Raw genomic sequence first — 17,623 nt, forward strand, 5'->3', positions numbered from 1 at the left:
AATTTACAAGCAGATGTTTCAGATTCAATGAATTCTGCTTTTTAGAGTTTTCAAAGAGCTACTACATGAGGAATTGGGAGTCTTTGACCGCTGAATGATGCCCCACTGCGCCCGAGCAAAGTGTTCTCGCACACACAACACACAAGCTGAAGTGTCCTCTGATGTGTTCCTCTCAGAGAGTTCTCCTGTTTGGGAGCACCGATGGGAATGGAGAGATTGTTTTCCCCAGCAGGGTCTAATGATGCCTGATGGCTTATTCAGCCGCCTAGTGCCAGCGCTAAAAGCTGATCATTATAGGGCCCTCTGCTCTTTCAGTGCTAAAGCCGTGGCTCAGAAAATGAGCTGTCGCCAGCATGAGGAAAAGATGCAGCATGCTGGTCACTATAGTGACCTTGTTCATTTTGGATGCCGCTACTTTTGGAAGCTGGGCAGGTCTGTGGTGAAAAAGCAAAACACAGGTTTTCAAAGATTTAGTTAAGGATGAATTTAAAGTGCTGTAGGATGCAAACCGCAGGTTATGTTTATTGTTGCAAAAAGCAGCAATTTTATCAGTTTAATAGGAGATGTCTTAAACTCGGGCTCATTAGTGTCCTGATGATGACAACTAGCCTACCTCCTGAGATTTTTGGTGCCTTTACAGTGTAATTAGGACTACCCCTTGAAAGAATAAATAAAAATAAAAATAAAAAAGTTGCATTGGAACGAGACTAGCAGTACATTGCTGTGGCTCTCTTAGGCTGTATTTAGACACAGCAAGTGGTGCTTTGAGCTGAATTCTAACATCAGTATGCTTATTAACAAGGCTAACATGCCGATGTTTACCAGGGATAATGTTTTCAATGTTCACCATCTTAGTTTGGCATGCCAGCGAGCTAGCATTTGCTAATTGGCCTTTTTCACAGCAGACAATTTGACTTGTCACAGTGGGAAAAGCACATGTGTGAATAATACCTCAGTAACACTTATGCTTTTCCTATCATGATGAGTCAAAATGTCTTCTGTGAGAAAAGAATATTAGCACTAAACACAAGATACGGTCATGTTAAGATGATACACACACATTTGTGAAAACTAATGCAAAATTGCATGTTCCATGGTTCAAGTGATGACATTTTAGGAAGACTGAACTGAGTATTTGTAGACAATTTATTTAAGTTGCCTAGATGAGTTAGTCTCACTTTGTTTTTACTCGGTCAGTTTGTTATTGGGAAGATTATGTTGTCTTGGTTTTTGGGTTTCAGTTTGCTGAGTTTCCCCCCTCCTCTATTCCTGTGGTGCATTTCCCTCAATTTCCCATCTGCACACATGCCCTGCATTAGCCTCGTTAGTCCTTCCCTGTGCTTGAGTTTTTTTTCCTGCCAATCAGCTCCCTGCTTGTTCATCTGCCTCATCACCTCATTCCCCTAGCCTGAACTTCTCCGCCATTTTTCTGCACCTGAACTTCATCCCCTCGTCAGACTAGTTTCTATTTAAGTCCTGGTTTTCAGTTCAGTCTTTGTTTGATCCTTGATTTGTTTGTTATCTTCAGTTTGCGGTTTCCTTGCTCCGACATGGAACAAAGAGTGATTTAGCTGGTTGGTGTTGCCTGCGTTCTCCTGCATCTGGGCCCACCCGCTCCACACCTCATGACATGTTCATTTTATCCCAAAACAATTATCTTTCCCTTACCAAAACCAAGTGCTTTTTGTCCCTAAATCGAACCAGACCTTAATCACAGTATTGAAAAAGAAAAAGTGAGGCAATAGTTTAAATGGCTTGTGAAAGTTTGCAGATCTAGGATTACTGTCTAGCCACAACCATAAGATTGGATTGGAATTGATTGGAATGTCGTTTGTTTTGCAAGTATGTGGTCATAAACCAAAGACCTGTACGAATTCAGTATTTGACCTGATGATATTAGGCCTAGATGCAAAAGCAAGGGATCATGCTATGTATCCTGAGAGGGACATAAAATGTGTGTACCGAAATTCATGGCAATTCATCTGATAGTTGTTGAGACATTCCACTAAAAACCAAAAATGCCAACTTAATGGTTGCATTGGAGGAAAAGTCTGGGCACCACCAAAGTCTGTAGGATTTATCCTCTGGCCATGACTTTATGTTTATACAAAATTAATTCCAACCCACAATAGAATGGATGCACATTTCCTTCTGTGTGGTGATACCATGACAGTATTGAATAAACAGTGTAGCAGAGGCTTTGATGGCAATGCAAAAAATGTAAAGATAATTGTTTTGTACTTTGTTGACCTAATGAATCACCTGCTACAATGGCGACTCATCCCATCACTTTATTTGTTTTAACATTGTGAGAATGTGTTGTCCAAGCAAATTACTGGTGTCTTCATTCTCAAGGTTGTGATAACCAAATCTGAAATCCTTCAGCAGGGTGTAAGCCTCAAGGACAATTGCCAATTTATTATAACTTAAAAAAAATATATATAGTAGTTATACCCAGCACTAGTACAGTATTGGTCTTATGATGAGCTGAGCTAATTAAATCACTTAAAGATAGAAACTCAAACACACTACCATTTAGCCTGTATTTATAACTTTCTATTGCTGAAAGCAGCTTTAATATTGTCACTAAACTTCTGTCAGAGCATCCGTTGTGATAAGGCGATGGGAGTTACCGTCGCAGTTCGGCTTTTAAACTAAGTGTCAGACTCATGACCAGAATCCACTTATATTGATAGTGTCATTAAAAGAATAGGACTGCAGGGAGGGAGGAGAGCGCCACAAATGATACTGACTTTCTTCTATAAGCACTCCAGTGTCCTTTATGATGTGTACAATAAAGGTGTCTAATCACAAGGATGACACTCCTGTGATTAGCTTCATGAACTGTCCTTGTTTGGCTCAGCCTTTGCACCTGTAATAGATTTGTTGCCACAGCAGCAGATGAGGGTCTCAAGTAATGTTATTTTCCCCAGTATGTAGTGCTGCTTAAGACTATTTTAAGGACAATTGGGCCCTTGTGGGATAGCAATACACCTGATTGCGGTTGCTCTAACAACATGGACACCCCCAACCTATGTGAAACAATCTGATCTCAATGCAGAAACACACACACACACACACACACACACACACACACGCACAAAGACAAAAAAAATTCTAAATGTTACCACAGCATTATTGGTGACAGTGATGGTTTCCATTCATTAATGGCATGTGAAGTTCTTGCTGCTGCCAACAAGAGAGTCGTGCCATTACTCATATCGGAAATCCATGTTTAATGTTCAGGCCAACCATCATTTTTCTCAAGCCTAACAGACCCGAAAATGTTTAATCAATTATACAAGAAATAACCCACCATTAATATCCTTACTGGAGTTATTGAGTCATGGTCTGTCAGCACTATTATATAGTTTCATATCAGTGACATGAGACAATGTATTACATTATTAAAAGAAATATTCACTTTCAGGGTTACCAAGAACTTAACGTAGATGAGTCATGTTTCCTTTTAGGCATTTTGTGAATCGTGAGTCATGTTGGGTGAGCAAGTTATGCATTCTCTACCAGGCTTAAATTGTAATTCAGTAGTTTTGTAAAAGGCAGCTGTTTGAACCATAATGAAGAAAAAAAGCACGGTGGCGTTGAGCTACACTAATGAAGGAAAGGATTCAGGAGCGAGAGCAGCACCTGTGTGCCATTTCTCATCATTGCCTGTTCGCACCAACGTCACTGAATGCTTTACTGCCTTATGGCGGTCCACTGAATTGCTAAAGCTGGGGCCTGTTTGAATTAGCAAGGAAATGATCGCATTTGTTATCTGTGAAAAAGAGCCAAGCCGGGCCAAATCGAAAGAGTAATGGGCCTGACGTCAGGAATGAAATCCAGCACAAAAAGGCTCAACATCAATTCATCAGCAGTCATTAGCATCTGGGGATGCAGGGATTCAGGAGGAGCAATAAATTATACACTGAACATGTGGGTCTAGTGTTTGGGACACTTTGTAGTAAGTGCAGCAAGGCTCTGTCACAACAATATGCTGTCACTGAAATCCTCCTTCAGTGAAACAATACAGTATTGTCACACACAACATTTATTTATGAATTCAAGTGGTAGCTTATGTCTGAAACAGAGGCTTATGTTCTATACAATAACACAAAATAAATCATGGTTACCAAAAAGTACAATTGTGGTTTTTCCTTTAAACTTGTATCACATTGTTCTGTGGAGAGTATTCAGATCTTTTACTGAAATATTAATACCAAAGAATAAAATGCAAGTGAAAAGTCCTGCATTGGAAATTGTACTTAAAGGTCTAGTGCGTAGAATTTAGGGCCATCTAGAAATGGTATATAATATTCATTACATTTTTTTCATTGCTGTATAATTATTTGGAACAACTTATTAACTCTTAACTGTGAATTGTTGTGTTTTTGTCATCTTAAACGGGGCCGTTTATATATCTATAAGGAGTGAGTCTGCCATCTTGTTTCTGAGGTAGCGCAGAACATACAAACCACACTGGTCCTAGAAAGGGCCATCTGCATTTTCACATCGGCTACCACAGTTCTCCAACTCCTTTGCACAAGTTTCTTCAAGTAAACAGTAGCAATACCACAGAGTACAATGCAAGTAAAGGTCCTGCATTTAAAATCTTACTTAAATAAGGGTACAAGTACAATAATATAAATAATATAAGTACATAGGAATTGGCATCAAAATATACTTAAAATATCAAAAGCAAAAGTGCTCCTTATGCAGTGGTCTATTTCAGAGTGATATGTATCACATTACTAGATTTCAGCAATCTTATTTTGGACTACTACTGGGAAGTTTAATCGATGATACATTATAATTTATCTGTTGGTTTATAATTTGTGTCAATATTCTTATTCTGCAATCTAATAAGTAACTAAAGCTGTCAAATAAGCGAAGTACTTGAGTAAATGTACTTAGTTACGTTACACCTCTAGCGATGTGCAGCAGCATTTAAATGGCATGCACCACCATCAGTAAACAAAACAATTAATTTTGTCTTTTGTTCCTAGCACAACAAATGTACCAGGAAAGTCTGAGTGAACTTATACATAAAATTTTATGGGCCGAACAACCTCACACTGGATAAATATTTAATTCTTAGTGAGGGCTGTCATTTTTTAATTATGTAAAATCCTCATGTTTGTCAAACTGATTATCGTTTTATTGGACTTGAGCTCATTTCCTTGAACTCTGATTATGCCTAAAATGACAGAACAGCCCCAGTAGCCTTTATTCTTTGCAGTCCTATTTTGACTCAAAAACATGCAACAAATTAGAGTGAGTCTTTAGCAAGAAATTGCTGGGAGACATTTCACTGTGTATATTTGTTTTATTCCAACAAAATACACCTGTTTAATGTACTCTCTGTGCCCACGCACATTAAGCAAAAACAATAGCAATGTTAATGGAAACATTAAATGAAACTTGCTGCTCCCCACAGAACAAAGAAAAATGTTAATATCTTTCCGACAGCATTCAGTCAATTCTGTTTCTTTGGCTTGTGAACATCTGGCCTCAAGGCAGCAATGCAGTGACTCCCCGAAATGGCCAGAAGCAACAATATATGAAACCTATTTTCTCTTGTTCTGTGAACTAAATGTGGACGTTCCTGCAAGCAACATTTTACATTTCTGCATTTAAAGTTCAGACACTGACAAATGAGTGAATGGGTATCTGACACTGAGACATCTTGGCGTGCTGCTTTTCAGCCGTCTCTTGTTTGCAGCAGGTAGTGTGGTGTGGAAGCCTAAACACAGTCATGTCTGCATAACTACAGCGGACGAGCAAATTACAGTGGATTAACTCTACATTGCTCCACGGTGTTCAGCTAAAATGACACATCCCCACTTATTCAAGTCCTTAATTACAGTTTACAGCATGTGGGTGGTTGAGACTACTGTGATTGCAGTGGAAAAGAAGAAAAGAATGAAAATGAGGATGGCAGAAGGATGTCGTCGTGGTGAGGGCAAATACACTCACTAATCGTGCTAGCATGTCTGGGTGTAGTTTTTTTTTCTTGCACAGGATGCTCAGAGACATGTAAATTGTACAAATTGAGAAAAAAATGAAAGAAACTTTCCACTCTTTGCCTTCTTCAGACATCTGATTCAACATTAATTTGAAGCTCTCTCTCGTCCTGCATATCCTGCCTTTTGTTGATTCTCCAGATACAAACAGCCACTATCCCTTCGTCCTTTCAATAGATCTCAGGCAGCCTATTCTTCATTTAATGACTGACTGACTTCCTATGAGGAAGCACTTCATTAAGGCATAGTACAACAAGCAGGTGAAACAGCACTGTGAGGACAGCGTCTGTATTGCGCACATGGACATTCAAGATTTGATCATGCTGAAATCAAACTGGCCTGTGCCTTGTGTCTCTGCACGTTTTGAGTGCATGCTCAGCTCCATATGTGTGAGCAAATTATCCATGGTACATGCACAAAAACACCACTGAGGTTAGTCTGGCAAATGTGCTTTGTTCATGACGCACATGTACATACTTGCCCCATATGTATCCCAAAGCTTTTAAAATTGATCTTCGTTCTTTGAGGTCAGAATTTGGAGTTGCATGGTTTAATTTACATACAAGCTCTTTAGGTACCACAGGATGCATTTACATGAAGCTTTTCACATGCAGATTCTGGCTACTGGCAGTATAAATGCAAACTCATCAATGTTCTGCTCTATCCCTTAAACCCTATCTGATCTGCAAAACTACATTTAATAAAAAATATTAAAATATCTTTAGGGTAACAAGTAAAACTGCCACATAATAGCAGATATCTACCAATAGAGAACTTTCCTCTGCAGCAAAAATCAGAGAACTTGATGATGCCATCAGGTGATGGAGTCAGTTCTTTTTACGTTCATTAGTGAACAGTTCTGTGGACTCATAGACATTTAGTTTGGGGCATCACATTGACCCCATTGACTTTTATTTGCATAAACACGGCTCCACAGCTGCTGTTATGGTGTCACCAGTGTCCATAATTCACCATCTGTAGAGCAGGGTCGGGTTTTGTCTTCTGATGACATCATCCCTTCAGTTAATCTTTCACTGTCTAAAGAGAGACTTGATCAAACTGAGAGGTAAAATCAGAATTATTATTTTTGTATTCTTGTGTTTGATTCCTTGTATTTCATTTTCAGATTAGTGCGTCTTTAATTAATTGTCTTTTTTTACTTGAGTTTAAATTATAATAATGCTTCAAGCATCTCAAATTTTTTCACTACTGCCTAGAATTCAGATTAAAGTTTCAATATGTTGATGCTTTTTGAGTCCTTCATCATTGAATACTGCCTCCTGTCCACAGTTTGCATCAATAAAAGGAAAGGTTTTTCACACCTTAATGTATGACCTAAGGGTGTGAAAGTATGACCTTAAGGTGTGAAGGAGCTATGAAGCTGAGCTAGCCAAGGGCATTTTGCAGAAATAGGTTACTTTTCCTATTTTAGAACAGGCTACAGGGCAGTCCTGGACTCACAAAAAATATATTTTATGTCCAATCAATAAAGCAAACAAGCAGTACATTATGAAGGATCAGCTGCCTTGGAACTGCTCATTACTAAAAATATGGCATTTCAGTGACAATCACTGCTATGACATTTAGAAAGAGTTGCCTCAGCAAAGGGGATTCTTAAAAAACTGCTTCAGGGAGTGAAAGTCCATGTAATGTGTGCTATTAAAGAACCTTTCAGTGTTTTTGTAACAAACCTTATGTTGGTTAATCAGAAAACTGTCACCAACTTGTCTTTGAAGGAGCTGTGTATGACATTCAGAGGAGGGGGAGTCTCTAAAATATTGACAGTATGCTATTTTTGCCATGCATTTCAAAGCAATTATTGATGTATGATTCATGCATGAGGGTGACTCATCACTAATTTACTTTAATAAAGGTACCAACATGCATGATTTTCTTGCCACATGGCAGCGCAAAAATACAATTCCTATTCCCACTAAGTCTGAATCCTGAAACGCCATTATTCACTTCTTTGTTTTTTTAGACAGGTTATGTCAGAAAGAAAACAAGGGCGCTTAAAGATTTAATGCTCATACAATTGTTTGTTAATATATGCTGTTTTCCTATTTGACCTGTCTGTGTATTAATTGGGAAGATTAGCAAAAGAACATGCACATCAATCTGCAGAGTAGCCTATGGTGCCCTGCCTTAATAGGCTATATTGTATCATACTGTGGTGTTTGTTTTTGACACCCGTGTGGAGCTGTGATGCTTTCATTAATTGATTATCATGAGATATGCTGATATATAAGAAGCAGGCTTACATGCTTACAGCTTTGAATGTTTTTTTGCAGCAAGCTTTGAAATCAGTCTTCTCTCTGAGGCAAGTGCCCCACCCCCTGTTCAAAAAGTCAACTCCCCCAGAAGCCAGAGTTTAGTGTGCATAGCGAGCGTCATAAGCTGGGAATGAAGTTATGCTTCCTCTGTAGCCTCTGTTACACTGCCTGTCTTGCCTTTAAGCCGGCAGCGAAGGTATGTAACAGAGATGGTTAATGACTGTTATTGCCATGTTATGCCATCATTATTTTTAAGAAGGTGTTGTTGACATGTATGTTATATGTTACACTAGAGGCAGCAGCTGTTGTGTTAAACATCATGCTGATTGTGCCTCTTTTGTTTCTGTGATGCTGGCATGCTGTCTAAAATCACACACCGGAACGGCATGATGACGCCATTGATTGGTTATGTGTAAAAATACAAAGGCAGTGAAAAAAAGGACAAGTTAATTATTTATTATTATTATTAAGTGTGGGCAGATTGGAGGATTGAGATGACATCCAGAGGTGTTGGTCAATCACTTCTCAAAGCACTTTCTCCAGGATCTTTCTCTATGTTCATCTTTAAGATCCCACTGAGCTCTCTGAAAATAAGCCTAGAAGATTCATGTTAATTTTCACTCCAAGAGACATCAGCAATGAAACCCTGGGTCTGCATGACACATAGAGCGTTATGCTACAATCAATTTTAACAGCTGTTTATTTCATGATGACGTTGGATTTTTCCAGGAATGCTTTGTTTAGCACCAGAGGGTGTCATTTCTGCTGGGGAAACAAAGCTTGAGTGGCACCTGGGTGACATCCAAGAGGAAAACATCTGCCATCAGCCTCCACAGTGGCTCAGCATCTCACTAGCTCACAATTGGGCGAAAAGGAAAAGGTTATGGCACCATTTAAAAAGAGCCCCATCAGAGAGGTCATTTGCAAAGGGAAATTAATATTGATGTTTACATGGATAATTATTATAATTCACTTTAAATACTAGCCATTAGTGCTTTAGCATTGTGAAAAGTGGTGCTGGTCATCACAGGCTTACTTATCATGTTGCTGGTTAAAATGTGCCATCTCTTCTGAATAACCTCAATATCCATATTTCATCAAAACAGACAGCATGAATACTCCCTCATTATAAAAGCCTTTACAATGAAGTCTGACCTCACATTCAGCATTTAGCAGACATAAAAAAAATCCTATGCAATCAGGTTTCATTCACTGGGAAACTGTTTTTGATGTACCAACAACTGTTTCTGGCCCTGTTGCAGTAATTATGGTAAATTGACTGCACTCACATGGCACTTTTCTACCTTAACAGACAAAGCGCTTTACAATTTGCCTCTCATTCACCCATTCACACACACACTGATGGCAACTGCTAGGGAGCAACTTGGGGTCAATGTTGTGAATTTTAAATTTAAAATAAATATAAAATAATACCTTTTCAAGTTGTATGTCCCTTGCCAAAGCCAAAATTAAAAACATAAGTCCCTCCTTAGTACTTACATTTGTTTGAATGCTTTACCCATTATGCAGCACCCCTTCACCCCTCATAAGTAATGAACAGTCCCCATCCCTAACCACCAAGGGAGGCCAGTGCAGCGACTAGGAGCACACGCAGAGTGCCTCGGACAGTTTAAATCTGACTAAGGTGTTTACATGACTGCATAGCTTGACTTGCATTATCTGGCTGTGTTAATCTGATTTTGAGAGATTCGCTTTAGTACTATTACAGTCAGACTGACATGTTTACATGTATTTTCAAAGTCCAGTTTTAGTTAGACTAACACAATAATTCGACTTTCTCTAACATCATGTAAACATTCTGAGTGTTTTCTTAACTCTAATCAGTCTAAATTACAGCAACATGGTTCCCTACTTCTCTTGACATTGATAGTTTTGAACTAGCCTATAATAAAATTCCTGAAATTCAGTTATGGCTTTTGGTTTTGGTGTGCCACCCCAAGATTTTCAGCGGCCCCATCTGGCCACCCATATGAAAAATATCTGGGGCTGCCACTGCTCTGATGTTTCACAGGCCCAGGGCTCCCACACATTTTCATGGACGAAATTTCAAAACTTTTTCATGACTTTTCAAGGAACTATAATACATATTTTTCCTTGCTGGGCATTTCCCAAACATACTCAGATTTAAACTATATTCAGACATAATTTCAGTTTGCATGCATGGAGAGAGATGAATTGGGGGGAGAAGATGAAGGATTTTGCGTGATGGTAGCAAAATGTTTCAACACATGTTAAAGCTACATTACATGGACAGCTTCAGACAATAAATTCGCTGTGATGTTGCATGACATGGAAGATCTTTTTACTAAATATTACTGTAACAATTTCATTGCACACAACAAAACTCCATGACTTTTACAAAAAATTTCAATGGAAGATGCGATGAGTCATGAGATTCCATGATTTTATCAGGTTTTCCATGACTTTAAATTTAAAACAAAAACAATACATTTTATCAATCATAGGTGACAAAAACTACAGAGATGGTATTAAATTTTTATGTTATTTTAGGTTTAGTTTTATGATTTGGTAAACCAAGTCAGTGTTGTCATTCTTCCTTCCTAAAAGCAATGAATTCTAAGCAAATAGTTGTTTTTGTTATATCCATCTAAACTACATTTCCTACATATATGTAGTAATAGAACAATAAGAAAAAACTTTTTAACAGATTGAATGAATATAAATTATCCTGGCATTCATCAGTTTGACAGATTTCTGTGACTGAGAGAGGTGGGGGATGATGACAAACTGATCATGCGCCTGCCTCGCTTTGTTTACCTAAATGTCGGCCGGCCTCGACAGCTGGGTTCATTTACCCTGAGATCACTGAGGGTGAACTGCTCCAAAACACGCAAACTATCTGTGGACTGTGAAGCCAACATGGGCAGGTGAGTGTCAGTTAGCATTTATTTGTGCAAAAATAATCCTTGAAACTGCTGCTGTCACACCTAATTTTGCCCAGTGGGCGTTGTGTATTTGTCCTATTTTCCCTCCTCCATGTCTCGCTGAGTGTGGAAATGACAGGGTTATATGGCAGCTTCACCTCCCCCAACTTCCCCCAGCCATACCCTGACAACCAGCTCATAGTGTGGAACATCACTGTCCCACATGGCCACAGGGTCAAACTCTACTTCAGCCACTTCAGCATGGAACCCTCGAACCAGTGTGAATATGACTACATCCAGGTAACATGCTGGAGAAACTCCAACTCCCATTATCTGCACTGGAGTCTGTAGCTTGCTCACTAAAAGGCCTCTGACCTTTTCAAACTAGGTTTTGGCTGAGGGGAATGAAACCTTACGGTTCTGCGGTGAGGAAGAGAAGAACCATGAATGTACCCCAAGGAACACCATCATACTGTCAGCTGGGAACCTCATGTCAGTGGTCTTTAGGAGTGACTACTCTAACGAGGGCCGATTCACCGGCTTCCAAGCATTTTACACCTCAGAAGGTGATGCAGAATAGTGACATTTGTTGCCAGCAGGCAGGCACCTTTTTTGTGGCTATAATTGCACCAACAGTTTTTAGAGAATTAAGAGCAGGATTATACATCACAGGTATGCACAGGAATGCTGCATTTAGATTTGTAGAGAAACAGGAAAAAAATAGTACAATGGCACACAGTGTTAATGAAGTATTACAGAAGCAGACCAGTCGCCAGAAGAAAACATTGGCATTGTATGTTTCTGCAAGCCATTAATATGTTACATTGCACGTTTAATACTTGTCATATAATTTCTAAAGTGACGTAGTAGACCAGCTGACTTTGCAATCAGGAGGAAGACGGGGGATAGTGGATGATGTGACACCTCGGCAAGATGACTGTGAAGCCTCAGATCACTGCAGCCCACTGTTCTAGACCAACGTACATCAAGACCTGTTTGTTTTAAAGCGAGGCAATGCTGTGTTTCCAAGCGGTTTTTAGCCATCCATCATTGTTTTCACAGGGATAGTGCCACAATAAGATGTTGTTATTTTTACAGAATCATCAGATTTGCATTTCCTGCTGGGATTGTATCACAAAAGGCGTTTTATTTTTATCAGGACATTGACAGTTCTCCAGCATGATTGTGTCATTTTTTAAGCTCAAACATGATCTTTTCCTAACTATAACCAAGTGTTCTTAACCACACCACATGTTAAGCTTAAACATATCCATTACATAATTAAGTACAAATATATGGGTTTGCAGAAACTTACTATGCCAACATTATCCATTGGATAGTTTAAATAGTTGCATTGTCCAAGCATCCTTACATTTGTCGTTTCCCAGATCTTTTTCATTAGAAACCCTCTTTTTTAAAAAATCATTCAGTTACTTTTGTGATTCAAGTGTTAATGTCTTTAAATTTTATTCATCCTTTTTTTTAAGTAGCCCATCAGCAATTTCTGCTTTCATGCAATTAATACAGATAACAGGTAACAGGTATACATGGGAATGTTAAATTTAGATGTAGAAGGAAAGAGGAAAGACTACAACATAAATACAGTAGTCAACAGTTTTATGTGAGCAAGAGTTAAGACACACCAAATTCAACATGACTCACTTCTATGAAGTGAGTCATGTTGCACTGGCATGTTTCTATTACAGTACAGAACGGACAAACCAAACATTGACTTTGGATAGGACCATTCACGTTTTCATGTTGACCACTACAATGAGAGAGGCAGAAAAACATCAAATTTTTAAAGTGAAACTGCTGTATTCAGTATTTTTTAAATCAGTTTTAATTACCTGGTCCATTTGTTTTGGAGAAGAAGAGACCCCTGTGAAAATTTGTCTCCTGGTACAAAACTCCTGAACAATGAGGGAGGGAGTTTTCACTGCTAGATGCCACTAAATCCTATACACTGCTCCTTTACCTTTAAAAAGTCATGGTGACTCTCTCTCACACGCACACTGGAAAAATACAAATTAAAAGAGTAATCATACATCTGCTAATTGAGTTTAGGCACATTTAGGATTTACATTCATATCAAGACACTCTCACTTTACCAACTTTAAGTATTCTCATGGATGGATAATACTGTTTCACTCTGTCTCTTACAGACATCAACGAGTGTCAGACAAAGATAGATGGAGAGAGAGCGTGTGATCATCTTTGCCACAATTACATCGGTGGATATTATTGCACATGCAGACAAGGATTTTTTCTCCATGACAACAAAAGATCCTGCACAGGTAAGCGCTATGCAGACTGGCGCTCAAGACTCATGTTTACGTGATCTCTGTAAATCTCTGTAAATATGGCATATGGTGTTTCTTGAGCGAAACACACTGTTGCTCAGCTCTTCACCACCAGAAACAGCAGATATAAATGGTAATAAAGCAAAGTGATTTCCATTAGTGCACACTGACATCTGTGTGATGTATTTGGCTTCGACATATTCAATTCACCAGCATTTGTTGATTATATAACCAAAGAATGACCAAGTCTTTCACTTGGCACAATTTATCAGTGTAGTACTTAGGTGTTCGATAGAAAATGCTGCTAATTTAAAAAGAAGATGAAAATGAGACCAAATTGCTGTGCTGTAAACATGTACAGTTGTAATTAAACCTAATTTTCAGAAGAAAAGGCCATCTGTCTTTCAAAATGTTCCCAATAATTGAAAGAACTCCAGAACAAATCTTCAAAAAACAATTTTCTGACATTTTACACGGGGCACACAGTTGATAGCAAGCAAGATTGGATTTCACTCTATCATAGTTGGCCAGTACTAACTCATTTCAGACTCAAAAGGCACACTGATGCATAAAGTAGTTGATCTCTGCCAGCTGGTGTAAGGCAGGGTTAATTACTGCGATTCTCAAGGGAAAAGCAACTTCAAAATGGCATTAAAAATTGATACCTGTGTGCGACACAAATAGTGTAGCGACACTGAGTAATTAATCACAATTACCAGTTGATGTGCCTTAAATTATTATTCTTCGCTAGAGGAAAAAGGGTGACAAAACAAATCATCCATTGAATAGGCAAAGAATGATTATCTGCCTACAGATTCTACTAATTATATGAATTACAGGAACTCAGCCTCTTAGCGATACTCATTTGTTTTTGTCTGTAACAACAACTGCACACTTCGCAGGGCAACAGTGCGAACCTAAACGAAGAAAATGTCTCAATTGACATGAAAGAAATATTCTCTTCCAAACAAAAAACTTTTTCATACCCATTACGTTATTGTTGTAGGTATATTATAAGACTTGTTCATCAAAATGTGTAGAGGGGATGTAAATGAGTCTTTCTTATAGTGCCGTGCCAAAGCCAGGTGTTGACCTCACTGTCGGGGGTTCTGACCAGTCAAGGCTACCCGAGCCCTTACCCCCCAATGAGCGAGTGTGACCACATCATCCGTCTGCCGGAGGGCTACAGAATAATCGTGGACTTCCTGGAACCCTTTGATGTAGAGGGACACTCAGATGTCCCGTGTCCATATGATATGTTGAAGGTTAGTCATGTGACTTCAGAACACGACACACACAGGAAAATGAATAAGCAATGTATTCCTCCTCATGCCTGTGGAGGCTGTTTGTTACTGACTTGTCCTCCTTGGGTGATATACTATACAGCCATGCTGTTTCCTGCATAATTAAGTGTGGCTGGATATAAATCAGTCAGGCATTTAATGAATCTTCTTGTTTGATGTTCCCATTTTCAAGATTTCAACCGCTGGACAAGAATATGGACCTTTCTGTGGATCAGTGCCACCCAGTCGCATTGACACGGGAAGTTATCAAGTGCATGTTGTGTTCAGATCCGACACTAGTGGGAAGAACAAGGGATGGAAGATCAAGTACACCAGTACCAAGGTTGAATCCTGATGGCTTGCATGCACACGCCTGACATGAACATTATATGCAGGGTCGGATTTGGAGAAAAAGTTTTTGTCTGAACAAGTTTTTCTGCTCCACCTGCACACTTTTTCGGTCCTTTATCCATTTCGAACTGTGCTCTTTCTGCTTGATTTCATTTAACAGCTGTATTTCTGCCTGACCTCTGACATTGCATGAACAGATCGACTTGAAGGGGTCAAGGGGAGGTGATGATGGTTGGCACCACTGCACCAGCCTTACACTGTAGATAGCCTATTGACAATTTTGGGGCCGTGTAACTCCTAATCAGATGGGCTGTCCCAACATCAAGTGGGCCGTGGCCACAAGCACTTTTTCCCCTGAGAGGGCAAAGGCATTACCAGTCATACTCTCCCTTACTTGGCCTCTGATTGGTTACCCTGATATACTTACCCTAAAACTGTATTGACATAATGAGCGACACAGCAGCGTGGATACATCGTTGTTTGAGTTGTTTCTGAAGCGTTGTCCAAGCACTCGTTGATGGAATCGTCCTGGGTGTATCTTCTGCTTGCAACAAAGCACTTGAACTCATTGTCATCTAAAGTTTGTTTGTTGGTCAAAATATATACAGTATCTATGCTTTTCATCAATGTCAGAATCCGATTCTAACATTGCATTTCATTGCTGCATTGCATCCCCGAGTGCTAGCATATACTTACTTGTGTAAATAAAGAAAACTCTAAAATCCAAAGAAACTTTGACTCAATAACTTATCATACAACCATAACATACAACCTGAAGTCATATAAGCATTTTAATTAAAGGAAAAGAGCATTCCTCAAGGCACTGTAGCTGCATGCAAACCGTTCTGCTCTTTTTCAGCTAAAGACAGCAACATATAATAATGCTTTGGCAGAAATAACAAATTAATTTCATGCAGAGAAGCGGTGAATGTTAGTCATTTAACCTTCATACATTATGCAGCTTGTTCTCAGCAATCCCATATGCTTTTCTGAAAACAGTCATTATATAGGGTTCTTAAGTCCCATGAAATTGCCTCTTATCTGACACTTCTGCATTCACTCACTAATATTTCCTCCCATCTGTGTTCTATATGTGAGGCAGAAGAGCACACCTTAAATGCATGGATATGAGAATGAAATGCACTTGTGTTGATTTATGTGTTTGATATTTGTTTTTGTGGAACGCTACTTCACTGTGTACTTGCATCTTTTTTAAACTTCATCATGTTTGCACTTTGAAGACCACTACAGCTTACCTGTAGCAAGGCAAGGTACGCACTGACCCATACATCACCTTGGCATTTGCAACCCAACAGAATCATAAGGCCTTAGGTGGACATGTGTTCTCTGAAAAATCATCTGACCACATGGGATGAGATTTGTTTCTAGCATGAAATGCCCAGACAGTCCTCAGGGCAACTGGGTGCTTACAGAGCAAACCTGCACTTGTTACCAGAGCTCTGTTAACTCATAATCCAGTCCACCAAGACAGTGTGACACATGTGTTATCGACTTCTCCCATACCCCACTCGCTTCCAACTGTTCCGCCTAGTTGGAGCCAATTCCACAGGAATTACGCACACCATGAAACCCATTAACCAACTGTTGGAAAATACATAGCAGCAGCATGCAGCCAGTAGCCTTAGAGCTAACAGACCCATCCCTATTTATTTGACAACCCTGCATCTCATGTATCAGCTTAGTATAAAATATGTAAAAATAAATTGCACGGTTTCTGTTATTAATGTTTCTGACTATGAAAGAACATTCATTAATCAGTATTTTTGGGCAGTAATTCACAAACCTTTTACACTAAATACCACCTCAGAAAATATTAGGCTCTCCACCTATGATCTCTCTCGGCTATCAACAGTTTACACAGGAGGCAGGTTTATTCCTAACAGAATGTTATTTATTGACTGTACCACCAGATGGAGCACATGAAGTTGTAGTTGGTAGCTTTTCTGAAGACAGATAAAAATCCTATTCCTCTGCTTTCTCTATTGCCTTGTAGTGCCTCTAATGGCTTTTTCAAACGTGAACGAAAACAACCAATCAGAGCAAATGAGTCTCTAAAGCAGCTATCAACCAGGCAAATCACTGCTCGGGAACTGCAGTCAAACTGTTCAACAAGGAAGGGTTGATCAAACATGAATCAAGACTCTGTGACTGCATTGCCTATTTCTCACCGCAAAAGTTTTCGGTAACACAAACTTTTTTAGGAAGAAGAGGGACATGATTTTCTTCATAGATTATAGCTTTATAGATATTATGTGGAAAATAATTTTGATGAATAATAAAATGGACTTAATGGTTTCCCACGACAATGTATTTATGCATTTATAAATATTTATTTAATATTTTCAGAATAATTTGGGGATTCCTCTACGTAACACTGGAGGGAGCTTGCGTACCAGAAGTGGCACACATTTCATAGTTTGAGAAGCAGGGTTTTGGTGGCAGCGTTTCTAAAACCTCTCCTTG

General features: G+C 39.1%; 1 protein-coding gene across 1 annotated transcript; it reads left to right on the top strand.

The window, feature by feature from the left end:
* The first annotated feature begins 11,124 nt into the window (after positions 1-11,124).
* masp2 (MBL associated serine protease 2) lies at positions 11,125-15,812 on the top strand. Its single transcript, XM_042492481.1, has 6 exons — positions 11,125-11,205; positions 11,280-11,502; positions 11,591-11,768; positions 13,368-13,499; positions 14,574-14,770; positions 14,982-15,812. The coding sequence occupies exons 1-6, from the start codon at positions 11,198-11,200 to the stop codon at positions 15,141-15,143; spliced, it is 900 nt and encodes a 299-aa protein (XP_042348415.1). The 5' UTR covers positions 11,125-11,197; the 3' UTR covers positions 15,144-15,812.
* The last annotated feature ends 1,811 nt before the right edge of the window (positions 15,813-17,623 follow it).

Source organism: Plectropomus leopardus, chromosome 8 (assembly GCF_008729295.1).
Source record: "Plectropomus leopardus isolate mb chromosome 8, YSFRI_Pleo_2.0, whole genome shotgun sequence".
Lineage (NCBI taxonomy): Eukaryota > Metazoa > Chordata > Actinopteri > Perciformes > Serranidae > Plectropomus > Plectropomus leopardus.

What these genes read in the sequence shown, in the direction of transcription:
- masp2 (XM_042492481.1), top strand. An exon ending in GTGAATATGACTACATCCAG is followed by an intron (nt 11,503 to 11,590) that starts GTAACATGCTGG and finishes TTTTCAAACTAG; the next exon opens with GTTTTGGCTGAGGGGAATGA. An exon ending in GTCCATATGATATGTTGAAG is followed by an intron (nt 14,771 to 14,981) that starts GTTAGTCATGTG and finishes CCCATTTTCAAG; the next exon opens with ATTTCAACCGCTGGACAAGA.